We start from the raw sequence: 26,951 nt of genomic DNA, 5'->3' as shown, positions 1-26,951 counted from the left end.
GGATCTCACAATTTCCGGACAGGGTGACTGCTGCCTGTCCCTGCAGAGGCACACCTCTGCTTCAGAGAAAGAGAATATAAAGTGCTTAAGGGGTATTAAAAAAGTGGGGGATTAGTGAGGCAGATGTCACTTAACACAGGGGAGTAGTGGAAGAGGAAACATCCTGAGGCGTTTACTGAGGACTTGTTGTGGAGCCATCACACAAACATCCCTAGGAACTCGAGGGAAGGGGCTACACCAAGAAAAGGTGGCTTCAGCTGTTAGTAGCAGAGCAGTGGCTGCTTCTTCCTGCTCAGGGGATCATCAGCTGCTCTTGCTCTGCTCCCATTTCTGCTTCTCTAGAAATGGTGACGCCCCGGGGAGACCTTTTATCAACCCAGACCCAGAAGTGCTGCTCCATGGCCCTGCTCTCTTGGCCGTCTCCTGATCTGGCTGCCACCAGGGATTGAATTTAATTAACACGGCTGCTGCCTGGGAGTTTGGTGCCTATCTGGCAGGGAATGGCTAGAAGAACTCTATATATCCATTTCCCCAGGTAAAGCAGACTGGCCAGACCGGGCATCTTCAGAGGAATCAACCTATGCTGCTACACGTTACATCTGGGCCTGGCTTGCACCTTCAACAAATGCTTGCCGGGGGGCCTCAGGCAGAAATATCTGAATTCAGCACTAGGATGTGTGTTCTTCAACCCTGGGTCCCTAAGATCGGTTGTTGAGGCTTGAGCTGGTGCCTAAAGTGCAGCAGGCAGGCAGAACTGCTCTGTAACTAGTGAATGGCAGAAGGCCAGGCCCCTAGAATTTATGCAAGGCCTAACCAATTCAAAGACTTCATACTAACTGCAAAGAGAAGGGGCCAATGTTACACCGTCATATTGCTTTTTGTGCCCAAAGAGGTCTCAAACCTGAGCACACACAGTCCCGTATAGGTTAGGCGTCAACCTCAGAGCACAAGATTCTATGTTTGCAAACATGACAGGCATTTTCTACAGCCCTGGGGGAAAGTAATAAATGACTTAACATCAGTAAGAAATTTTTTGCTGTGGCCTTGAACAATGCCTCAGGAGGTGTGTCTTTTCGTAGAATACTTAATCCACCATTTACTAGCCTGTGAAAAAAACAGTCTGTATACGATATACACAAATTTCATTGTTGCTCTAACAACCCAAAGATTCCAATTCTTGGCAGCGTTTCACTGGTGGGCACACCTAAATGTATTTAGCATGGGAGAAAACGCTAACAATGACTACTAGTCATGATGGCTATATGCAGTATCAGAGGCAGTATGACTATGTATGCAAGTTGCTGGGGAACAAGGGCAGGAGGGCACTTTTGCACTCATGTTCTGCGTGTGCGATTCCCAGTGGGGCGTCTGGTTGGCCGCTCTGTGAACAGAATGCTGGACTAGATAAGCCTTTGGTTTGATCCAGTATGGCTTTTCTTATGTTCTTACTTCAGGTGAACACTTCTCTGCAGAGTGGCACTGCACATATGAAGGTGGTGGGAGGGAAGAGAAGGAACCATACATATGATAACTCACGGATAAACAAACATGAAAAGAAGCATGAAAATTTAAGCCATCCTATCAAGAAGGTAAGGTCATTCTTGTTTTTGCTCATGTGAATGTGTGTGTGCATGCTTGCAGAGATACAATTTATGGGTCCGTTAGGAAACCAGAAAAGCAGGAGGGGAGATATAAAAGAAAGATTTTAGCATGTTAAATGTACAAAAAAAAACACACCAATCCTAAGCTGGTTGATTAGGAAACCCAGTCAAGGAAGTTCATGCATATATGCACAGACACAACACTGGGCCTCATTAGGAAACCAGAACTGCACAAGGGAAGAATTTTGCAAGTCACTCTCTAGTACTGGTGATTCAGTACCCTGCAATATAGGCCCTATATCAGCAAGCATTCTCCTTTTGCCATCCTGATAGAAACCACACAGGACATGATGAAGGAGGGAAAAAGGAACAGACCTCTGAACTGAAATCTATAATGCAGGAGGTAATCCAGAAAGGAAGGTATAATGGAATAGAGATTTTTATGGTGCAGTGACATCCAGGAAATAATTGCACCACACTCTAGATCCAGAAAAGACCTTAGTGAGAACAAGGCTTCCACAGTATATTATCATTTCTGATGCACTTGGAAGCAATCCAATGCATCTCTATTTGTTGCTCACGGGTGTGACTGTACAAACAACGGTCACCTTTTTGTTCCAAAGGAAGTGAAGGGTAATGTTTGAAGACAAACTGAAAAGAAGGAGCAGGAGTTTTATATCTCTTCTTCATCTTCGCTCACGGCTCCATCCAGCTGACTGGGTGTGTGTTCTGCTTGTTCCCTCACATACTGGGCTTTTATCTGCTCCAGTTCTTTCAGCTCGCCCTCCAGTTTTAATCTATACACTCCACGCCGATTCTGGAGGAGCTTCATGGGAAATGGATTCATGTCACTGAAGGCAATATTCATCAGCTTCCTGCAAGAGGGACAGCTTGTGAGCCAAAGAGAGAGACACACACAAAGGGAGACCTGGTAGTCTGAACTAAACATATTTTTGAGAGACTTGAGGAAATTCTGCACACCTCTTTGGTTTCTCTCACAAAGCTGAGACAGGATCTCAGAAATAGGGCAGCTTTCCAAAAGAAAGAGAATGTTTATCAGTGCTCAAGAGTTTTAGGGCTGCTCTCACCGGGGCCTTCACTCCCCCAACATTTCAGACCATATGATTAGGAACACCCTCAGGCGCGTCCATATCTCTCTGGACAGCTTACTTGTTCTACACACTGAAATTGCTGTTGTAAACCAATCATTCTAAACCAATCTTTCAAAATTTATTACCTTCCGGTAAAACACAGAGACTGTGCACAGCAGAAGAAAATATGTAGTGGGTAGGGCTACCTGTCTTTCGGGAAACTTTGTCCACCATTTCTGAACTACTCATTAAACAACCCCTGATAAATTTCTGCAGAACACCAGGATTCCCTGGAACAAGCTTCTGTTAAACGCAAATAAATATATGTCTGAGGTATTTTTACTGGCGAGCAGTCAAATTATCAAAGATATAGGAACACACATTCAAGTAGATTCAAGATTCAGATCACATTTTCAGATATATTCAAGATTAAATGAAGTGGGGGGAGTATATTTTAAGGGTATTCAGTTTTCATGTTGCCTCAGGCATCTTTCTCACACTAAGCCATGTGGAAGTCACTTTCCTGTGCTTCTGTCCTAGACAGACTCTGTGTGTGTGTGTGAGAGAGAGAGAGATTGGCACTCACTCAGAGACCGAGTTTAGACAACAAACTGCAATGCCTGCAGGCACCAGATTGCATATGCAACTACCACTTGGGGGGGGGGGATGTCGTGTTTGTATGAACCCAGCAAGCATGGGTTTAAACCTCGCATAACCCACGTTCACTGGGTTTGCACAACATGACAACCCCCAAGTGGGGATTGCATATTCAAAGTGGTGGCTGTGCATGCCCTGCACGCACGCACAGCCTCAATGTGGATTAAATAACCCACTGTGGGCTGTTGTGTTGTGCAAACTGTGTTGTGCAAATTGCCCCACTGCACTCCCAGAGTGCAGGACATGGAATAACGGGCTCAAATTAAAGGAAGCTAGATTCCAGCTGTTAGATTCCTGGCTGTTAGAGCAGTACAACAATGGAACCAGTTACCTAGGGAGCTTGTGGGCTCTCCCACACTAGAGGCCTTCAAGAGGCAGCTGGACAACCATCTGTCAGGGATGCTTTAGGGTGGATTCCTGCATTGAGCCGGAGGTTGGACTCGATGGCCTTGTAGGTCCCTTCCAACTCTGCTATTCTATGATTCTATGAGTAACATGGGGAAATGGATCTGATGTGGCTTGGTGTATAAAATGGCTTGATTTTAACCTTGATCTACCTGTTCTTAGCTTGGCTTCCTGCCTTCCAATATTCGCATGTTCCAGTTTGCTGAATGACAAGCTGGCCTTTCCCTAGACAAAGTCCCTGCTAGAATTCTGACCACCATAGCCTCCACTCCAAGCCCTGGGCCATCCTTACCTGCCATCACAGATAGTTTTGGTGAAAAAACGAAGGTACTGGTAAATTTCCAGGCTGTCCTGGATCCTTAGAATCGCTTCTTCATTGTATTTAAAAATTGCCAGAGCATAACGGAATATCACCTGGTACAAAGAGAAACTTGGCTAAGAGTTACATAATAAGGCATAGGAGGGATGTAGTCCTACCCCCATAGCTTACAAAGGTGACAGTAATAAAGCAGGAAGGTACACAGTTCATTAAATACATCCAGTGGCTCAGATGCTGGGCCTAGATGCTTAGCTACTAAAATATTTCTCCCTGGAGAATTATATATTACAGAGAGTATATAGATGGATTGGAGGGATTCTCCTACCTTTGTGCCTTCATAGAGAAAGGCATCCCAAACTCTGAAGAGAATATCACTGACAAGACTGTCAACAAATACAACCAGGAACCAATTGAAGGTCACAAGTGCCAGGTCAATTCGGTGCTGCTCCAGGTGAGCTGTCAGCCTGGGAAGCTTCTCTGACAAGAAGTCTTTGAAGACTCTTTGATCCACCTAGATTCAGCAAAACGTCACAAATTAGAAAGGCTGTATCTCAAGATGTTCTCAGTGTGCTCTTTCAAAGTCTGTTTTTGACAATTATTTTCATTTTATTTTATATTTTATATAATATTTTAAAAGAGTCAGTGTGGTATGCTAGGTAGCCAAAAATACAAAAAGGTTCAATCCAGTCCAAGTTAAGCATTGCTCATTCCCACTGACTTCAGTGGATGGGATTTAAGCACTTTTAACTTTTTATTTATATGCTCCCCAATAACAGTGGCCAGCTTACAAACAAGAAAACGTTAAAATATCATCCTCAAACAATAAAAACGGTGGAAAATTTCCAGCTTAAATTTTAGCACAAATTTTCAGCAGCTGAGAATCAAACACAAACAACAGATCTAAAAATTCTATACATTCAAAAGTTTACAATTTTAGAACACTGGGGCCGGAAAGGATGGGGGTGTTCTTCACCTTGCACTAAAAAGATCACAGAGAAGGGACCAAGGAAATCTCTCTGGGAAGGGTGTCCCCATAATCACATTTCCATAATCACAGTGCCACCACCAAGAAGCCTCTTTTCCCAATTGTCATCCATTGTACCTCACATGGTGGAGGCAACTGGAAAAAGGCCTCTAAAGGTGACCTCTTGGGTTGGTACATATAGAGAAGAAATCCTTCACAAAAAGCTCAACATCTGGGTAGATACATGTGGGAAGTAACATGCTCAACACTGCCATAGAAATCAATGTGATTTCACTTTGACTGGATTGTGCATATGTATTATTTACATTCCCATCTTCATCACATCAGTTAAAGCTGCAGGTGCCCTGCCCTCTTTTAAATCTGGTCACTCTAGTATAGCTCCTGCAGCTTTAACTGTTGTGATGAAGAGGGAATTTCACCAAGTTCTCCATATATACAAATGACACCTGCTGAAATTCCCTTTTCTATGCAACTGTTAAAGATACAGGAGCCCTGTCCTCCTTTTGATATGGTCACCCTACACTGACAACATAGCCTATCCAGCCATGCTAGTTACTGTTGAATATTCTTCTGTCTAACCATGCATAGGATTGTGCCTTAAATGATTTGGAGCCAAGGCCTGTAGGATACAAATCTACATAATATCTGTATATGTTAATTTATATCAATTTATGCAAATTTAGAAATATCTACTAGGATTTATTTAAATTTCATAGCAGGTAAAGGCAGCCAATTGATTTCTCATCTAAATAATTTCAAATAAGGGTGCAATTCTATCGATTACATTCTCACCACTTGGAAGCCGCTAACTTCCGAGATTCCTATGCCCCGCCAGGGTTATGCCGCCATGGTGGGAGGAGGAACAGAGGCAATCTTCACCTCCTCATACTTTGTCTTGGGTGACAAAGGATAACTAAGACTGAGGATAACTTCAATTCATTTGTACACACCACCGGGGACATTCCAGTGGACAGAGAAGGAGGCTAGAGGAGAATGAGGATAACTCGTATCCTGGCCTCTCTAGTCTCCTTCCTTCCCTGTCCACTGGAACGTCCCCTTTCCTCCTCCTCCAAAGCCTTTCTGACCTCAGAGGGCAGTCGGCACAGTCCTTTCCATGCTGGCTGTGAAGGGTCAAGGGAGGAGGCGGATCTCCAACTCCCACTTCCAAAGTCAGAGCACTGTCTCTGACCTCAGAGGGGTTTCCCGAGCCATCCTGTGTTCCCTGGGACACTTGCCCAGGGACCATAGGATAGCTCTTTAAAAACTTCAGTTCATTTGTACACACCGCCAATCATCAGTTCCTTTTCATTTCAAACCAGCAGTTCCTCTTAGTTTCCCTGCCCCTCAGGCTTAATTGCCATGCTGAGGAAAAGATGTTGCAGTGTGTTGGTAAGAGGGGGATTAATTTTTCCCTCCTTGAAAATCACTTTTTAAGCTAGTGGGAAAACACAGGGGGGTAATGAGTGGGAAAGGACAATGGATACCCCCTCATTTCCCGCTAGAATTCTGTGAATGAGGAAAGCTGATGACATTATAAATACATCATTTGAAAGCACACGTAGAGTCGCTTCTCTTGTCATGTTTCTTGAATTGTTCTTAAAATTGACTAATTCCTCATATTGTGGCTCACTTTTCCCCAACCTGGTGTCCTCCAGATGTTCCACTGGCCATGTTGGCTGGGGATGACGGGAGTTGTAATCTAACAGATCAGGAGGGAAATAGGTTGGAGAAGGCTCTTGTAGCTAACACCAATGGGTTCACCAGTACCCCAGGACACTTTTAATGCATAGTCCTTCCATGTCAACCCCCCCACCCCACTAATTTCTCTCCTTTAGACTGTGAGCCTGCCTTTTAAAAAATGTATGTAAAGCATTTTCCCCTCAAATACTGTACACACATAATATTTCATTCTTTTAAAAAAGCCATTTTCTCTCACATACGACAGTCCTATTCATGACTCAGTGGGGAGTCTCAGACTTACTTGTGAGCCTATTAGTGTGTTGCTGTAGTAATCTGGAGGCATTAGGTTATCAGTTATATGAACGAGGCACCAGAAAGCATTTTCTTCCTCTTCTAGGACCAACAGTGCAATGGCTGCTAGTCTAGAATGAATAAGACACCACTATGAGTAAAGCAGGTTCCTAGAACAATGGCCTTTTCAGGTAGTCCCTGTTTAATTTAGGGATGTCGTAGAAATCCATTGGGATGGAGTTTGATGAATTTTCCTAGCCTCTGCCCCTGGACTCCATTTCAATTCTCGCTGCAACACATCTCTTGAGTCAGGCCAGTTTGCGGATTGGGGAGGGGTTTTTTTCCTGTCATATCTGCCAATTATGACCAAATTTACACAAATTGTGACTATATTTGGGTAATTTGCTCCAATTCGGCCCGAATTTGCGCAAATTGCTCAGAAATTTTAACAAATTGCAGAACCTCCCCCTCACAAAATATGCCAAAACCGCCAAAAAGTTCCTGGAATTCAGGGAACAGCCTGCAGCTCAGCATGCAGACGCAACACAAATTGTACACACCACGGAACTCCGTCGAGCCCAAAAAAACACCACTCTGTAGTTTTCTTGGTTTGCAACATATTTTTACACTAAGTTGGAGTCACTGTCAATATATCTCATTGTTGTGGTTGTTTTACATTATGCCTAAATTGGAGTCTATATTGATTAGCAGAATATTTGTTGTAGACATAAGGCAGCTCAGAAATGTCAGCTGCAAGCAAGAGTCTCTCACCTGTTCAATCCTTGGCAATAACCAATGCTGGGATTTTGTCGGGAAAATGCAAGTAAAACCCGTCGTAATTTGGGCACAAACTGGGAGGTGGGTGACATAAAGTGTCTATTGTTGGTCAGCGTGCGGGGCAGATCCAGCTCGATCTGTCGGGAAGCTGGGTGCTCAGCAGCTTCGCACTTCTTGAGCAAGCTTTGGTAGTGGCCAACAGAGCGGATGTGCTGCACCCGATGGCTCACGATCCATCTCCACACCCTCTGGCGGTGCTCTACTGGGACGCCACTGCGCAGCAAGCTCTTTAACTCCAAGGAAGGAGTCAGTTCTCCGAGGTTATTCCAGCGCTCAGAGAGGGGTTTCTCCCTGGCCTCATGGTTCAAAAGATTACTGGATTTGATTTCGAGGGCCTGGATTTTTGCCAGAAGCTTCCAGTCTGCAGCCTCATAATCAGGAACTGTCATAAACCCATAGTCATCATACTGACTAAACAGTGGAAAGAGCAAAACAGGGCAAAAGAACAGATTACTAGGGCTGTTCATCAATGAAAATTTGAGTTAATAATCTAATCACATAAAATTTTAATTGAAGGGAGGGTAAGGTAATAAAAATACAAACTACCATCTAATATTTTTTCCTTACCTTGTTGCGGTAACACAGTACCACAAAAATAGCTTAGAAAAATAAGCAAGTGTGCCTCTGACCTGCAATGTAATTTTAATCCACAAAGGCAGACTCTATCAACTAAAGCTTTGTCTGATTAATCTACTGATTAAAGCTTGCAGATAATAAGAATATAAGGACTGCCTTGATGGATCAGACCAAGATCCATCTAGTCCAGCAAATAAAACAGCCCCACACCCTCTCGCTTGGTTATGTACACATTTACTTGATTGGGCTCAGTTGAGTAGGAATCATGGGTTCCTCCTTCACACCCCACTGAAGTGCCTCTTGTATGAGGCCTTTCACCATTTCCACATGCTCACTGGCCAAGTCTGGTAGGCCTTGCAGCTTCTGCAGCAGCATCAGGTACTTGCTTTCAATCTGGCAATTATGGGCTTGCAGATGGGCACACTGTGATACAAAGAGAGAATGCTACAGTCAGAATATGAGTTTGGCTGCACATTAGGCCCATCACATCAGAGGTGGCCATGTGTCAACGAGACGTGGACAGTTGACAATTCTTCAGTTTCTTTGGACACAATAAGAAAGCTGAAGGGGATCATATGCAAGTTGATTGTGAAGGTCACCTTCAGATGCTCTTCTCTGTCACACAGTGGTATGACAAACCCGTAATGCCCTCCCCCATCTGTGGAAAGCCCTTCACAGGGGGTTCCACCTGTGTATTCCTCACTGTATACATTTAGACGCCAGATTAAGTCCTTCCAGCAGGAATTTAATCTTCAATCTTTTGCTATGACTATTAACTTTACTGCTGGCTTTTAAATATTTAATATTTGTCATTGTATTTATTGCTTTGGTTGTGTGTGTGTTTTTTTTTTATGATTATAAATCATCCCAAGTACATCCCAAGTTGGGTGGCATATAAAGCAACTACAGCGCAGTTCCACAGGCTAGAAATAGCACTGTAGCGCTTTTATCAATGAGAAAGAAAGGCTAGATATTTGTCCTGGCAAAAGCAACTACTGCACAATTCTGAAGGCAACTGCGGAATCTATATATATATAAAACGCTTAGGTATGTTACTGTTTTGCCACGCCCACTTTGTCTTCGGGAATTCTAGAATAGCTTCAGCTGATACAGGTTGCTAAGCAACAGTAACAACGTGTAATGTCAGCTGATACAGGATGCTAAGCCCCTCGCCCGACTCCTCCGGTCTTTTCAAGGTTATCCTACCCCCCTTTCTGCCTCTTCGCTCATGAAGGGGGCAGCGCCACAGTCCGGAGCATGAGCGAGGCACGGCCGGGGTGGGAGGCCACTCGCCTACTGCGAATGAATAAATAAATAAAATGCGATGATATTTAATTAATAAACTTTAGGATATGCTACAACGGCGTATGTTACGCTGGGTACAGCTAGTTATTTTAGAATGTTTTTAGGATGCTTTAATCATGTATGCTATGTTTTTAATGAGTTTTTGATGTGTTTTATATTCACTGTTGTTCCCCACGTTGATCCAAGTGGAGAGGCGGGTAAGAAATAAATTATTATTATTATTATTTATTATGGGAAACACGATGCACCCTACTGTCAGGAAAAAAAGGGAATGAGGGGAGAAGGGGCAGCCCCTCTGCTTGACCATGTCACCGCCAGGTCCCTGCCACCTCACAGAGGTACGCCCAGGATTTAGTCAGTGCACGGTGCTGCTTTATGGGAGCTGCTTTAAGTAAAATAATAATTAAAAAAAGACTAAAAGGACTTTCCAAAAATGCGGCTTTACCAGAGGGAAGCTGCAGATTGGCGACAGCATCACTGTGGTGAACAACCCTGATGTGCTCTTCCTCGGCATTAAATTGGCCATGCAGATTGGCTCCAGGTCAAACTACAGCCCTACTCGCGTGTTCCTTGTGTGTAGACCATTTATGCGTTGCAGCAGGAGTAGGGTGTCCCCAATGCTGCATCCCCAGGCTAGTCCCACTCCTGACCTTCGTGCGTTGAGCAGGTGGGGGGGGGCTGAAAAAGAAACCCTGTGCATGAGCGGCACCTTGTGTGTGGGTGCTCCATGCAATTGAGGCACTGGGCTGCATGAGTATCCCCAACACATGAAGTCTGGGGGCAGAGATAACTGGGCAGCACTGCTGGGTGGAGCCAGCAGTGTGGCGCTGCTCTTGCTACAAGATGTGGGAACCCTCCGTGCAAGTAATGTGTGACTGGGGCTAAAAAGCGCCATTTTTGGTAGAGAGGAGAGGGACAAGTCAAATAAATAAATAAATAAAGTGATAGGCAAGAAGGAGTCTCCCTAGATATCTGAAAGCTAGAGGAAAAAAATGTGTAAATACTAATGCTGGACCACTAAAGAGAAGGTCGCTTTGCTTCTTACCTTCATGAGGAGTGTCTTCTCTCTCTGCGCCACTGTGCTCCAGATTTTAGTAACTTGGTGGATTTCAGAGTTTAGAAATTGGTTCTGAGTCTTGTATGCTTCCAGGTCATCCTGGCAAAAAGGCAAGAGAAAACATTTAAAAACAACATGTAAGTAAAAGTGACATTTGTTAGCCCAGGATATCTGTTTATGGATAGGTACATGCATTCCTAAAAGCAGAGGAGGAGAAGAGAGAGAGAATGAGAATGAATATATGTTTCCCATCTGAGACCAGCTTCTTTCTTTCTTTTTTTGTAGAAATCTTTCTGAGGCTAAAATGCTGCAAAAGCCCAAGTTCTCCTTGTTCATGTGTACACTGATACAAATGCTACAGCCACTAGATAACCAGGCTTCTACATAGCTACTAAGTTGATGATAAGCATTTGTACTAATGCCTAGTTCTTTCCAAGGTGAAAAGTAGTTCTCATAAGATGGAGAACATCTCTCTGAATTGTAACACTTCAAACTGTAAGTAGGGTTGAAATAAAGTTGTACGCATAAGCCCATACTAGCTTTAAAAATTTGAACTAGGCAATTCAAATTCTGCACTAAGAAAACTGTGCAACCTGTATAAATTATACAAATTGAATAGATCTATATAATTTATCTTCATTTTACATCAATTATTCCTGCTTTGCTAGTCATGGGAAGAAATAAGGAGCTATGAAGGGCACCAAAGCCTTACCCTCAACCCTAAAATCTTACTGAGCTGCATCTCTGGCTTCCAAGGGATTGCTCCATACACTTTAAGCATATCATTTGATTTTAAACATTTTTACTCTGTATTTTTATTCTTTCTTTCTTTCCTTTTTATTGTTCACCACTCAGAAAATGTATTGGATGTAGAGTGGTATCTAAATCTTGTAAATAAATAACAAATATTAATTACCATAAGGGCTAGAAACTTGCCTTTTTTTAAAAATGAAGAGTTTAGGAAATGGAATTCTCTGCCCAATATTATATTCTGTGCTATTTTTTGTAGGAGTTCCTGGGTAATCATGGCACAGACTTAACTCAGGCAAAAAGAGAAAAGCAAGGAATTGTGAGGAAATATATATAGCTGAGGTGCAACTTTAAGGAGTGAGATCAGAAATGCCACTTTTGACTGTACCTCCAGTGCACTATAATTTGAGTCTAATTGTGGCTTCACCTCTGAATACCTTTAAGTGTTCAATCTCTTCCTGCTGCTTGTACAAGGTCTCTGTGGCAATGACATCAGCCTCCGTAACAGAGTTAGGCGTGCTGCTGCTAAGTTGCTCTGTCAGCTTCAGAATGACTTGTTGCTTGGCCTGGTTCTTGTCCATCAAGAGCTGCACATGCGCCTTCAGCTCGCTGATGTGCTCCTCCTTCTTAGCAAGGCCCTGCTCCAGTTCTTTCCCCTCCATGTCCAGTGCTCCCACCTGTTTCTTCAGCTCGGCAATCTGCCTCTCTTTGTGCCGCACCAATTCCAACCTGTCTTTCTCCTTCGGTGTGGCCAGATACCGGCAGGACTCTCGTTTCTCTTGCTGGGCTGCCTCCAGAGTTTTGTGGAGAAGTTTAACCAGTTCCTGCAGAAGAAAACACAAAAACCTCACTGCCTTGTAGTTCAACATTTATCAGTTTCCTGTTTTCACAGTGACAGAGGTTATGTAGATAGTCAAGATATATCTAGATGCATCTGTACCACACATCTGCATCTGACGTGAGGTAAAAAAGATGGATTGTTTGGCAAGTTGACAAATGACCAAGCTACCCTGGGATGAAAGAACTGCCCTCAGAGAAGTCTGATAATCTCAATGGGCTGAGGAGGCCGGCATCAGCCATCATCTTAGCCCTGAAGGAACAGAAATAGATTTTATACTATTCTAGTTCAGCCTTCCAAGGAACCTGGCCTGAGAATATACTTCTCCTTTCTATTTGGGCTCAGAGAAATAGTTGGGGTAAAATAGCACCATGGCATATATAACATATTGTGCCAAAAACATTTTTTTTAAAAAAAGTGGTAGGCCTGGTTTACACATACACTTTTGCCATTTGAAGACTGTAGCCTAAAGTGGTGGCACATTGGAATTAGCTGTTGAAAGCCAAAACGATACACACAGAACTTTGATATTGTCACATATCACCTCAGACATAATAGGGACAATTCATACATTCATTGCCAGTCATCAAACATAGCCACTGAGTAATCAAGTGATTACATGCACGTGTGAGCAAGATTACATGCACACCAGAGAAAGGCTTTGGCTGACTTATTGTTTCTGGCTGTTAGTTTTGTACTAAATAACAACTATCAGAAAATCTACCCTGGCAATAGAAAAGTCCCATTTACATAATACATGTACAACTACTTCTTTTGCAGTGTCTCTAAAAGGAAAGTTCACTGTTCCTCATTGACTCCCACATTGCAAGGTCACTTTCCACATTACTAGAAACAAATACGATTTCTCATTTCAAAAACCAGTAATAAAGTTAAGCCATAACAAACCAAAATTGGGTTTCAGCTTTGAGTAAATAGCACACGCTCCGTACAATAAAGCACATATTGAAGCCTAAGCGGAAATTCCCTCTAAAAGTGGCAAGAGCTACGAACTAGGACACCTGGGCTCAAATCCACGCTTGACCATGACACATATGATGAGGCGTCCTTGCAGAAGTCACTCTCTTCGCCCTGCCTACCTCACAGGGCTGGTGTGAGGATAAAATAGAAAAGCCGCATATACATGAGAAAGTGTGCATCGTTCAGTCGTAGAGCACATGCTCTGCACACATAAACTCCTCAGATTCAATTCCTGGCATCTCCAGTTAAGCAGGGATGAGGAACCTCTCTCAGTCAGAGGGCCAAATTCTATTTCAGAGAAGCTTTGGGACCGCTTTTCCGTGATGGGAGGGGCCAAAGGGCCTGGGCCAAAATACCAGCATATTTTAGTTTTGAGCTCTTAGTACCAGTACGTAAATGCCTGGCAGAGCCATTTCAGCCTTATAGAATGGGGGGAAATATATGGAGGAACAGGAAAACCACCAAATGACTGGGAGTCAGAGGAGAACCATCTGTTAGGTCTGCTTTAGGGTGGATTCCTGCATTGAGCTGGGGGCTGGACTCAATGGCCTTATAGGGCCCTTCCAACTCTACTATTCTATGATTCTATGAGAGGGGTTGGCCAGGGGTAGGGGGCGTGGCCATATGGGAAACTCCAGAGGGGCAGATTGGGAGCCCAGGTAAGCTGGATTTGGGCCTTCGTTTCAACACCCCTGAGTTAAAGGATCTCAGATAAGAGGGCTGGGAAAGGCCTCTGCCGGTCACCTTGGAGAGCTACTGCCACTCAGGAGAGACAGTACTAGATGGACCCATCCTGTGATCCAGCATAAGGCAGTTTGTAAGTTCCTCTGATCTCTGTGGAGGAAGCACAGAACTGAAATGTGACCAAACAAACATTTCTGTATCTGGAAGGGAAAAAGAATGATGCATTTCTATCATAAGAGGATGAACTAATTTTCCGTTTGAACTATAATTAGGGATGACAGCAAGCCACAATGAATCTTCAAATACAGTGCTGGAGGAAACGGATTGACAAAAAGGAGGTGTTAATTACAGGGTAGTTAAGCATACATTGATCCTGGGCAAAATGATAAATAATAGTACACAAATTAAGAACTAGGATTAAATACCAGTTAAAATGCTATTTATTAGAAAAGTTTTTTGCCTAAGACTTTCAGACATATAATGATGTTTGGTTTGGCAAGACTGATAAAATTAAAGCTAGACGTGTAAAGTTCATACTTATTAACTGACAAATGAAGATTGCCATGAAGAGCTGGTGTACACAGAATTTGGTGTGAGAAGAGAGACTGGCTCTGGTGCTGTGCAGGATAATGAATCTTTAATGGTATTGTCAAAAAATAAGATTTTTATTTAAAAAGCTCAAAAAGCTCAACGTTTCGGATGCCAAGATCCTTCGTCAGGAGCAAATGTTAACACTTTTTCTGTGAAGTGTCCTCGTCGAAAGCTTAGTGGTGCTTTTTCTCCTTTTTTTCTCATCGCTGTACACAGAATTTGGCAAAAACATTACAGAAAGGATTCATTTGCGAGGAACTTGTCCTCAGGTATGAGCATTATGAAAGCTTTAACTTCGTACTACAAGATCAAAATGGAGAGGCGGGTAAGAAATAAAATTATTATTATTATTATTATTGTATCCACCCTAAGTGAACCATTTTACATATTTATAAAACATAAAAAGTAGAAGCAAGCAACGTACATAACAAGAAGAGATAGTTAAAACCATTAAAATACCAAATCTAAACACAACAGCACCAAAGAGAGCATACTACAAAGCCATATAATTAACCCAGTTATAAAAAACTTAGAGAATAATGGATATCTAGGAGAAAGAGGAGATCTCAGATGGCAAGAGAAAGCATACAAAGAGGGGGGGAAAGGGTGAGATCTCTCAGAAGAGCCTTCCAAAGGGTGGGGGGCTACAACTGAAAGAGCCCTGCTTCCATCCCCCTCTGCCTGCCATGCAACTGGGTAAAGATGGAATATACTGCATGGCTTCCTTTGGGTATCTGTGAACACCAAGAGGGGCACATGGCAGGCATTGGGACGTCGAAATGAATAAGGGCATTAATGACATTAGTACCTTGAATCCGGTTGCTAGTCAGTGTTGTTGGGTCAAAAATTCTACCCACCCTTGTGGTGCACTATGTTCGGCACTAAACTGCAAGTTCCTAACAATTTTTAAGGGCAGCCTCAGATATACTGGGTTACACCCACCTATTTCAACATGTATTATAAACAGGGAATTAGCACCAAATAAATATGTTTCTTTCTAGCAAGGTGTCTTAAATTTTTGGCTGCTATTTTAAGTCAACTATTGAAATAGAAAGAGAGAGACATTATCATTGCTGACCAAATGTACAGTTTATCCCCAGATTAGCAAAATGTTAATGAGTAGCCATATAAGAACAATACTAGACAAAGAAATGAATGTGAGATGCTAGCACAATGCGGTATAAAAAGGGCTTTTGTAATTATTGGATGCACTAAACAGAATGTAGCAAGCAACCGTTGATAGAGACCACTAGCAATCTTTCAAGAGCAGAGAAAAATGATATATACTTGCATTTCAATGTTCAGCCTGCTTACTTCGTCAAAATTCAGAGTTAAACAGACACTAGGTAATGGTTTTAAGTTTTGCAAAATCACCTTGGGAACAATCTGGTACCAGAAAACAATGTCGTGTATACTATTGTAACAGTGCTGAAGGCCCTGTTCAAAGCCCGTAACTCTAAGATTTCCCTTCAAAACTTGTTGATCAGTTCATGCCAAATATACATTTCAAGGACAGGTTTACCTTCTGAGATTTCACATCTTCTTCAAGAACCAGAATTTGGTGCTTTAGAGAAGCTATTTTCTCCTGTCCTGCCCCTTCAGCAAAGCAACGAAAACTGCTGTTCATCTTTTGGTTTATTCTCGCCAGTGGCGGTTTTAGCCTCATCCTTGTGTCTTTTTGCAAATCTGCCGTCACTGAGGGGAAAATATACAAGGTGAAGAATCCTCATTGCCATGGAAGAAGCAAACTAGGTTGGATAACTTTGGGGGATATGTTCTGAGGATCAGGCAGATGGACAAAACTCTCCACTATCTGATCTAGATATTTTATTTATTTATTTAAAACATTTATATCCCACCCTATATAATTATGATCTCAGAGCGGTGTACAGATAAAAACATACAGTATAAAACAATTAATATGCACAGTTAAAAACAAATTAAACCATGATCCAAGTTAAAACAATATATAATTTAAAAGCAGCAAAAGCAGTTAAAACAGTTAAAACAATGTGCCAGTGAGTTTAACCATCAAAGGCTTTGTTAAAAAGCCATGTTTTTACTTGGCGTCGAAATGCAATCAATGTTGGCGCCAATCGGGCCTCCAAGGGGAGGGCATTCCACAGTTGGGGTGCCACAACAGAGAAAGCTCTCTCCCTTGTCCCATCATAGTGTATATGTTGCATTGGTGGGATGCGGAGAAGGGCTCCTCCAACAGATCTAAGGTCTCTGGCAGGCATATAAAGAGAGTCGCTCTCTCAAGTATCGAGGTCCCAAGCTGTTTAGGGCTTTAAACATCATTACCAACACCTTGAATTCCGACTGGAAGCGTATAGGCAGCCAGTGCAGTTCCTTTAAGACCGGTGTTATGTGGTCTCTGTAAGATGTATCCGCCAGCAGTCTAGGTGCTGCATTTTGCGCTAGCTGCAACTTCCGCGTCCTCTTCAAGGGCAGCCCCACATAGAGTGCATTGCAGTAGTCTAATCGGGAAGTTACCAGTGCATGCACTACTGTGGCTAGGTTGTCCCTGTCCAGGAAAGGCTGTAGCTGTTAGATATAGCAATTTCGGGGGCTTAGCTTGAGCAATCCTATACATGTTTACTTGGAAGTAAGTCCTACTTTGTTCAAGAAGGCTTATTTCCAGACCAGTGCACATAGGACTGCAGCCACAATTAAATACTTAATTCCCCAATGGTTTTAATGAGACACTCCAACATTTACTCAAAATAAATCTCAATGGGGCTTGCTTTTAGGTAAGTGTCCCTAGAATCTGCTTTGTGCTTGTTTCTCCCAATTTCTCTTCATTCGCCCTGATCTGCAAAACATACTGACACATACCGAAGGGGATGTGTGGAATTTTGAGTGCACCATGCTTTTTATGTGTTATTGTAAAAGTATCGTTAAAAAACCCAAGTACCTGCACCCTCTGCTTCTGCGTGCTCTTCATCAGCTACATTTTCAAGATTATCTTGGATGCCCAAAAACATACCACTGTCCCTTCGGTTCTGCCAGCTGCCACAAAGATTATGCACCGTGTTTCTGAAAGCACAGAATCACATGGAAACGGTGAGAAAAAAAGTGATAAACTCCTAATACTAGGATGTCAATTCCTAGTTCTTACTAAGGTGGCAACACTGAGTTTAGGCTGTACCAATACAGGTCAGAGCTCAAGGGATTGAATGCTTCTCCATACAAAAACATTTGGCGAGATAGTTTCTCACCTAGCCTTCTCCCTAACACACTAGTTTTCTTTGTTCAGGGAATGATTTTTTATTGAATCAACATCAACTCTCACCTGCAGTCCAAACTGGTACATCGCAGACACACAGGGAGGTTTATTACTACTGTGCAAACAAGGCTTTAGTGACACATATTGACTTGCCCCCCAAGGTAGCCACTGTGGCTAAGAGAGGCAGCTCACTACTGTAGTGCAAATATAGGATTTTCATGCAGAAAGAGTTTGTTTTCTCAACTGCACACACTTCTAATACTAAAGAGCAGAAAGACTAACAGCACAGTCCCATACCAGTTTACTCAGAAGTAACTCCCGCTGAGTTTAATGGGGCTTACTCTCAGGTAAGTGTATATAGGACTGCAACCTAATAGTGCCACAAATATGTTAAAATACTAAACAGATCAAATGAATTGAGATGGTTGTGGTTATGTCTATTTGTCTCTTGATCTAATTATCCTATACCAAGAAAAGCTAGATTCTGCCGCCTTTACAAATTATGCAAATTAAGCAAATGCATATAACGTAACTTATTTCCTATAAGGTATTCTGTTTAGTCAAGGGGAGGGACGGGCAAAGTATGCTGAAGACTCACCTCCCAGCCCTCTGCTCCCCAACTGATGGAATTCTTATTCAGCCACTTTTCTGTTTTGTTTTTGTTCTGTTTTTTACACTAGGCATTGCTCATATCTTAAAATATCTTTGCAAAAGCTAGAAAATGGTTTGTGCTTTCAAATGTCAGGAAGCTGCATTTTGCACCCAGGGCCTCATTCTGCTCTGGAATATACAGCCTATACAAAATCCAAAGGGAATCAGATAAGGAAAAGTAGGCTCTCTAGTAACACCTTGCTTGGCTCTTTCTGTGCATTCATGTCACCTATAAAGCCTTACACGGCTTTGGACCACAATACCTGACGGAACGCCTTTCCTGACATGAACCTACCCAAACACTACATTCAACATCTAAGGTCCTCCTCCGGTTTCTTACTCCAAGGGAAGCTCGGAGGGTGGCAACAAGAGAGAGAGCTTTCTCTGTGGTGGCCCCCCAACTGTGGAACAATCTCCCTGACGAGGCCTGCCTGGCGTCGACATTGTCATCTTTTCGGTGCCAGGTCAAGATTTTTCTCTTCTCCCAGGAATTTAGCAATATGTAATGACCCTGGGTCTCTTTTTTTGGCTCATCGTTTTTAAAGTTATAGTGGTTTTAAATGTATGTGTATTTTGCTTGTTTTTGTGGTTTTTAATCTTTGTATATTGTTTTTAAGTGTTTTATCTTATGTGAACTGCCCAGAGAGCTTCGGCTATGGGGCAGTATACAAATGCAATAAATAATAATAATAATAATAATAATAATAATAATAATAATAATGCAACTCCTGGCAATGAAATCCAGTGGGAAGTCTCCTAGTGACTCGAGTAGGTTTTTGATTTAGCAGACATTGTATACCATTGGATACAAACTCATGTGACTTGGGTTCATTCAGGGCAGTGTCATGTATAGCCCTACTGCTCCTGTATTGGGAGCAGGTGATGCAAGTAATCAATCAGAAACAGATTCAGACTTAGAAGACGCCGAGCCAGATACCAGGCAGTTAGAGCCAGTGGGGGAGGAGGTTCACACGGGAGAGGCTTCAGCTGGAAACCTGCCCCCTCCAGAGTCTATCTCTTCAAGGCCAAATTCTATGCTTTCAGTGGACAGGGAGTCAACTTCCAGGGGTGAGCATTCAGAAACCTTACTTGATGCTAGGAATTGCCAGAAACTAAAACGTTCAGCGAGGTTAGCGGCAAAGAGACAGTTGGACAGATTGCATGAGAAATCGTCCACGCATCAACCACCTTGAAGTTATAGACATTTTAAAGTTATAGACATTTTAAAAACCTTTTCTTTTCTTTGAACGGACAATTGTCTTGCTTAGTTTGCATAGTTTTTACCTAAAAGAGAGTTTCACAGAAAGTGCCTAATTTGTGTTACAGAAGTGTTTATTGCTTGCAATAAAGCTTTATAAATTACCTAGCACTTTGCCTCATTCGTCTCCCAGAGAAAGCTGGAGGAGCTACAGTACACAACAGGCAGGTTCATACCTGCATGGTCATCATCTGATGACTACAGCATCACATATTGTCTTGCGTATGTGAAGGGGTCATCCCAAATCTCATGGATAAAACTCTCACACCACCACAGAGATGATGCATTTCACTAGAGCTGGTTCACACAGTAATAAGCAGGAAAGAAATTGTTCTCAAACTGGGCCAAAGTAATTTATTTACACCCAACACATTTTGGAACAAAAAATCCTTCTTTGGGGGCAATTCTTCTTGCCGGCAACCTGCAAAGGTGAGCTCTTACGTCCTTCTCCTTTACTAAATCAATCATCGCAGGCTCACCTTTGCAGGAGAGCTGGAACCTGGCTGGCTGGGACTCAGTTGGCAGCGGGAAGAAAGCCCCTTTCTCTGTGCTGGGAGGAGGCACAGAATTCTCCCAGCACTAAAGAGGAAAAAGCATTGGGATGACAATGGGCTGCATCACACTTATTTTTTTTTTATCCGCGGTTTCCCCCTCTGTTTCCTTAGCGAGTCGAGCACTGGGGCACTTTCATAGCTGTGCATTGTTGCGCTCTTTCAGTTCATGTATCTTTTCACCCGGAGCACTACTATGCCGGTGAAAACTCAAACCCCGCCCCTTGGGAAAAGTTTACAGGGGAGGAGGAATGAAGGTTTGTTTTGCTCTTTTCAAAGGGTGGGCAGATGAACAAACATTTTAATTTATTTTGTAAAGGTGGTCAGGTCCCCTCCTTTCCTCCAAGGTAACTAAAATGCTTACATCTGCGTATGTTTTAAAAATAGAGATCAAAATTGGCACAGCAATAGCACTTAAGGAGGGCTTTCAGCATGCCAAATTCATCCCTTGTGGACTACCATTTTCCTGGTAGTCCACAAGTGAGAAGGATCGATCTTCCATTCCTTTGATCATGCAAAGCTGTGCATCTTCAAGTTCATAAACTACAGATCTGCTGGTTCCCTTACTCAAGAGTAAATCCCATTGATTTCAACTGCATTTCCATCCAAGTCATACTAAAATCCAATGCATGCTTCCCTTTGAGTAAACCCCATTGAACAGAGAGAGACTTCTGCAGTCCAAAAGCATCTAGAACACAAATCTCATCATCCATGACCACTGGCCACCCTGGCTGGAGCTGATGGGAATTGTAGTCTAAAACATCAGGAAGGTACCAGATCAGGTAAGTCTGGAATTCTGATACCAAAGGGCATTTGTTAGTACTTGTGAAGTTAAAAGTCCCTGTTGTTATTGATGCCATAGGCGACTTTTCTAGGATTTAAATGTACAAAACCATTACTGTATTTCAATCCAGGGATGCTTGAGGGAGATGTTTTGAAGAACAATAGACGTCTGCGGTGCTGGTAGAGAGGCTGCCTTTATGCCAACTACGTCAGTGGGCGTTTTCACAGGGGGTAAAAATTCATGTTCTGCCTCAGCTACAAAGAAAGAGGTAAAGTATGATTGATGGAATTCAGGCATATCCAAGCTACAGTTCCCTTGCCAGAGAGAACAAAAGAAGCAACCAGTGTATTCTCTGCCAACGGTAACACAAGTACCACCACACATGTTTGGGCAAATGAATGACAGATACCAATTCCTGCTTGCTTTAAAACTGTTTCTGTAGGGGGCATGCAGAAAAAGGCCAGCCTCAAGTAGAGTGGCCAACTTTTGACTTCAAAAAAATCAGGCATTAGAAGCAGGAGTGGAGTCTGGACAGGTATGGGCTGGTAGGCTGAGCTTTTGGTAGATCCAGATAACTGCTGGCATTTATGGGAGGAGTTACACAAGTGGACTTCTGCTCATGCAATATGACATCCCCTCCCTCTCCTACTTCCTGCACCCCCCCTCAAATCTGCTCTGGACACCCACCCACCCCAACTCTCTGGAGTAAATTTGAGGGGCACGGGGAAGGGGCATCCAAGGCAGATCCTGTTCCACTAGAGGTGTCCTGCTGATAGATCAATTGCATGCGGCCCTATATTTCTAGACCAAGAGGACAAGGTTGATTTGCTCTCCAGCCCCTCTCACTCAGCAAGCAGGCTGAAGCTCAAAAGCAAACAAAGAAAGGAAGAACTGTGCAATTTGATAAGGCTCACCCAAGAGTACATCTAATTAATAAAAACTGCCCAGTTCTCATCAAGTCTCAGTCATGCAGGGGATTCTGTTTGTGCTAACATCTGTGAAAAGAAGCTCCAGCTAAATGTGAACAGCGTGAACTCCACAGAGCTTCTCTACATGAGCGATTTATTGCATACTCGTGATTGGCCACTCGCGGAGGTTTGCAGGTCCTTTACACAATGTCGTCAATTTCCAGGACATCTCCCGCGCTTCTCCCCCCCCCCCATAATCTTGCTTTTAAAATGTTTGGAGATAATGCAGTAATTAAAATTATCGTGGCTAACTGCAGCGTGTAAAGCCAGCGTTGTGCTATAATACGGCCACTAGCTGGCGCTGTTTCATTGAACATAATAGAGCAATGCTGAGAGGGGAAGTTTTCTATTCCAAATCACATGGTCACTACATTAAAGGTGTCACTACATTAAAGAAAAACCCTGCACTTTTACCGGACTTTCTTCTTCCGTAGTCTTTCTAGCTTTATGATGAGAGCCCGTCATAAAGCTAGAAAGACTACGGAAGAAGAAAGTCTGGTAAAAGTGCAGGGTTTTTCTTTAATGTAGTGACACCTACAGACACTGATGCGAATCCCGCCTCATCTTGGGGAGGAAGGCCAATGTATGACTTACTTACTATCGTTAAGCTGGGCCTCATTCACAGAAAAGGGGGAAACAGCGTCCTCCTCCACAAAAGTCCTAGTCTGGCTATTACAGAACTCCCAGCGTTTCATCTGCAGCTGTTGCAACCAGTACATCATGGCCTGTTTGTTGACAGCCTGTAGTACAATTTTTAAAAATAAAACAAAAAGGAGGTCAACACAAGTTCTTTCTAATTCATGTAACACCGAGAGATGCCGCTGAAATCTGCCACCACGTCCCTGGGATAAGCTCTTGGGCTTTGGCAAAGGTGAGAAAACCAACAGAATCCACACAAATTCCAGAAGGTTCGGCCAGCATTTGGATGATAAAAATCAGCTCCACCAAACCTTTTTCTAGAAAGGAACTGGGAGGGTCAGTCCATCTCTAGTTATATCCCATGTCTGGTTTTTGCCTATAAAACTCTTTGCCATGCACACTGATGGTGCTGTATCAGATAATGATAATACTAAGGAAGGAAGAAAATAATCGGAATAATTACATTTTTACATCCTGCTTTCTGGTAAACTTTTTCAGACCATATTACACTTGCGTTGTAGCAAATTGCACTGGCATCCGATTTGTTTCCAGGCCCAATTGCTGGAGCTTACCTATAAACTCTTAAATGGCTTGGGCCCAGGATATCTGAAAGACTGCCTCCTCTCATATGAGTCTGCCTGCCCCTAAACGTAACGATACCGCAGCGCCGAGGAGCCTTGGTTGGCCTCAGATAGCCGGTCCGCTTGGTCCGGTGCGGAGAGCTGTCTGTCGCAGGAGCGGAGTGTTGTTGCGCTAGTAATCCTGCTCAGTACGAGAGGATCCGCAGGTTCAAACATTTGGTGTATGTGCTTGGCTGAGGAGCCAATGGGGCGAAGCTACCATCAGTGGGATTCTAAGTCTGAATCCCCCCTAAACGTAACGCTACTGGTACCAATGAGTCTGCCTGCAGGTTGCCATCATCATCTGAAACCCAGTTGTAGCTCCCCTCATCAAAAGGTGAGGGAGCATGGAGGAGAGTCTTTTCTCTGGCAGCACTTTGGTTGTGGAATTGCCTCCATAACCAGAAGACTTTTAGGTAGACAACTGTTCTTTTAATGGGTGTCTTTTTTTAATTTGAGGTTGAAGGTTTTAACTCTGTTCTTTTTGTTTTTAATACTCTTGTCTTAATTCTGTTAAAACGGTTTTGTTGGGCTTTGTTTGGTAAACTGCCTTGGGCCCCCTGTCAGGGCTGAAAGACGATATAGAATTTTAAAAATATATAAACCAACAAATATCTGATCTACTAAGCAAGTAATTGTTTTTTTTTTTTTTAATAATAATCTTACACCTTTCATGCAAAGGATGCTAAAAGTCAGGAAAAAGGGAGTTCAGGACACTGACATGTATCTTGAGGGCAGTATTCAGCTCTAAAAAAGAATTAACTAGAAAACCATGTTTAAAGCAATTTCCTGAAGACAAAAACTTCCTTCTCATCGCAGTCAATCAGGGTATTTTGAAAAGGGAACAGAAAGTCTCCACCGCCACACACCCATCCCTGATCTTTGCCAATAATAAAAAAGAACAAGACTCAGTGAGATCAATGGCATCTTTCTTAATGAAATATATGCTAACTTAATTTTATATTCGTTCTCCAAGATCCCCCAGTCATGAACTGTGAAGATCTAGAGACAAGACTAGAATTCCTGTTAATTGGACACTCAGCTATAAGTGGATGTAACTGTGTGAACAGCACCAGGGACATCCTAGGTTCTTGGTGCTATTCTTAAAGGTGATATTAAAAGGCCTAAAACATGTGTTAATTTATATTTCTTCTATAAATGCTCCCAGTTCTTCTGACACAGCCACCAAAGGCTGTGGGTATAACATTTCCTGAATGCCCATAATTTAGGAAATTCCCAAATTTAATACAACACCCATACAATCACAGCTTCAGGCCTCCATGTATTCTTGACAATTTCAGTTCCACTTCAGGGAAGTCACTCTGTCTGTGCAACTCTCCAAATGCTTCCATTCCAACACAGCCGCGTGGAGATCCTTAACACTACCTTTCTTTTGCCTCCAGAACAAGAATATCAACTTAGCAACCATCAGGGTTCATTGGGGTCAGCATCCTAGGTGATCAAAGAAGCCCACAGACAGAGAGAAGCAAGCCATCAGTCAGATCAGGACCAAAGGCAAGCGGTGTGGACAAAGATAAGCAAAAGATCAGGTCCTCAGAAAAGCAGCAACAAGGCCTGCAGTGTTTCGTCACTAGAAGACAAGGAGCTCAGACTGAAGAGCAGAACTGAAAGACATGGGAGAACGGCAGTTTCCCCCGAGTCACCTGATCCAGTGCTGAGTCAGCTGGTGGGGCTTCCAATACTGTCTAGGCAGCATTTCTGGGTAGAAAGAGTTCAATCTGTGATTCCTTTTTCTGATATGGTGGCACAGGAGGTAAAGGACTAGCCAGCTTGCCAGGAGTGCAAGATCTCTATTACCTTATTTATCTATTACATTTCTATACTGCCCAATAGCTGAAGTGCTCTGGGCGGTTCACAAAAATTACATCACGAGTCGGGAACGTGGGGCCTTTAAAGATATCGTTGGAGTCTAGCACCTATCAGTGATCAAGGATGATGGGACTTTTAATCCAACATCATCTGAAGGCCACAGGTTTCCAGTCCCGTCTTCCCCACTGTCAGGGCGCCATTTTGCCTTTACACTGATTTTCATGGCTCCTGCCGCTCCCTACGGCTTTGGACCTAGCACAAATTCAAAGGACTGCTCAAACAGCAAAGGTTTGCAAAGGTTTCTGGGCTATCCTCTCATTTCATGTTGGGAAAAGTGTCTATTAGGTTCTTCATTTGGAGAAAGGGGACAGATCCTACCCAGCCTAGCAGCTAGAGGTCAAAGCAGCATAACTGCCAGGGCAACTCTGACCTCCAGGCAGATTGACTGGGAAGAGACTACTTTGTTGCTGAAGAAGTGGGTCACCTCTGCCCCAAAGCAGGGCTCTCCTGCACCTTCCTCAATCATGATAGCACTTGGGTGGGGTGGGGGACATCACTCCCATTGTACACAGCCAAAGGGTAAATTCAGACAAGGACGTCCATCCTGCAATAGCTGCAGGCCCATGAGGACCTGCAGGTAGAAAACAACCATCTCACAAGCGAACGCTGCAGGCAGAGATTCCACAAGACTTGACAATGGATGCAGTGAAGCTCTGGAAGGGTGGAGACACCAATGTAGGCCACCAGCCACGACTTCAATTGCTCAGTTCCCCACCACCACCCACAATAACCATGTATTTCACAAACCTTAAGGACAAAGTCCTTGCTGGGAGTCCTGATTTCAAAAACACCTTCATCCGCTCCCACCTGAAAATCAAAGCTAGCGCTGGAAATGTCTATGCTCCCCAAAGGGTTAATGTCTTGTGCTGTCCTGTAGTAAAGTAAGTGGCATTTGTTTTCATCATAGAAGAACCAGCGTGACTTCCAGGTCTTGATTGGTGCTTTAGCAGAAATTTTGTTTAAATAGCCACATAATGTTTTCTTTGGGGTTTCTTTGTCGGATCTCAGATTTTCCCAGTCTTCAGGGCAAGGAGGCACATCTCCTATGGCACAGTCACTGCAACTCCCAGGGTCTGCCAATTTTGCCTCTTCTGACTTACTTGATGTTCCAGGCACAAGGTCATCTCTGCTCTCAGAATCTGATTCCATACTCCTCTAGAGGTCTGATCTTCTGTGGCTGAAGTGCTAATCGCAAAGAAAGGCGAACAAAAACAGTACAAGAAAAGTATCATAGCAAAAATCGGTGCACACATGCCACAGGGACAAGTTTTTTTAAAAAAATATTTCGCTAAAATTAAGCTTCTAGACTATAAGACAAAATTGAAGATATCTTCCTGTCTAACTGCCAGAAAAGTGAACAATCACACTGAAAGTGTTCCTTCATCAGCCCCACTTAAAAGAATGGGAGCTGTTCTATTATTTCCTGTCTCCCCAGCCCCACTGTGAACCGCCCAGAGAGCTTCAGCTATTGGGCGGTATAAAAATGTAATAAATAAATAAATAAATAAATATTCCTATGCAACAGTAAACAACCTGATGCCGTAAAGAAATTTAGGACTACAACTCCCATCACTGAACCAGCACAAGCAATTTTCAGGGATTATGGGAATTGTAATTCAAAACATCTGGTGGAAGATACACTCACAGCTCTTGTCTTGCAAAGAATTCTTGACTTTGAACCTAGTCCCAGAAGTGATTTTGCATCCTCCAGTCCTG

At 43.0% G+C, this 26,951-nt stretch overlaps 1 protein-coding gene across 1 annotated transcript; it reads right to left on the bottom strand.

The window, feature by feature from the left end:
* Window positions 1–2,185: 2,185 nt before the first annotated feature.
* TBC1D2 (TBC1 domain family member 2) lies at window positions 2,186–26,384 on the bottom strand. The gene is made up of 13 exons (XM_063128491.1): window positions 25,983–26,384; window positions 22,685–22,826; window positions 21,234–21,372; window positions 17,563–17,684; window positions 16,168–16,340; window positions 11,992–12,378; window positions 10,793–10,903; window positions 8,681–8,865; window positions 7,801–8,277; window positions 7,040–7,160; window positions 4,399–4,584; window positions 4,047–4,168; window positions 2,186–2,476 (listed from the first exon to the last, which is right to left on the bottom strand). Exons 1-13 carry the CDS (start codon window positions 26,382–26,384, stop codon window positions 2,275–2,277), a joined length of 2,769 nt encoding a protein of 922 aa, XP_062984561.1. The 3' UTR covers window positions 2,186–2,274.
* Between the last annotated feature and the right edge of the window lie 567 nt (window positions 26,385–26,951).

Source organism: Elgaria multicarinata, chromosome 6 (assembly GCF_023053635.1).
Source record: "Elgaria multicarinata webbii isolate HBS135686 ecotype San Diego chromosome 6, rElgMul1.1.pri, whole genome shotgun sequence".
NCBI classification, from domain to species: domain Eukaryota; kingdom Metazoa; phylum Chordata; class Lepidosauria; order Squamata; family Anguidae; genus Elgaria; species Elgaria multicarinata.
The sequence above is the reverse complement of the archived record's forward strand: the minus strand, read 5'-3'. Positions and strand labels throughout refer to the sequence as shown.

Bases quoted from the DNA above. Each gene is read 5' to 3' on its own strand.
- TBC1D2 (XM_063128491.1), bottom strand. From the start codon at position 26,384: ATGGAATCAGATTCTGAGAGCAGAGATGACCTTGTGCCTGGAACATCA. The intron at 12,379-16,167 runs GTAAACCTGTCC...TTTCTTCTGCAG, and splicing joins AAGATGTGAAATCTCAGAAG to GAACTGGTTAAACTTCTCCA. The intron at 7,161-7,800 runs GTGAGAGACTCT...TATTCATTCTAG, and splicing joins TATTGCCAAGGATTGAACAG to ACTAGCAGCCATTGCACTGT.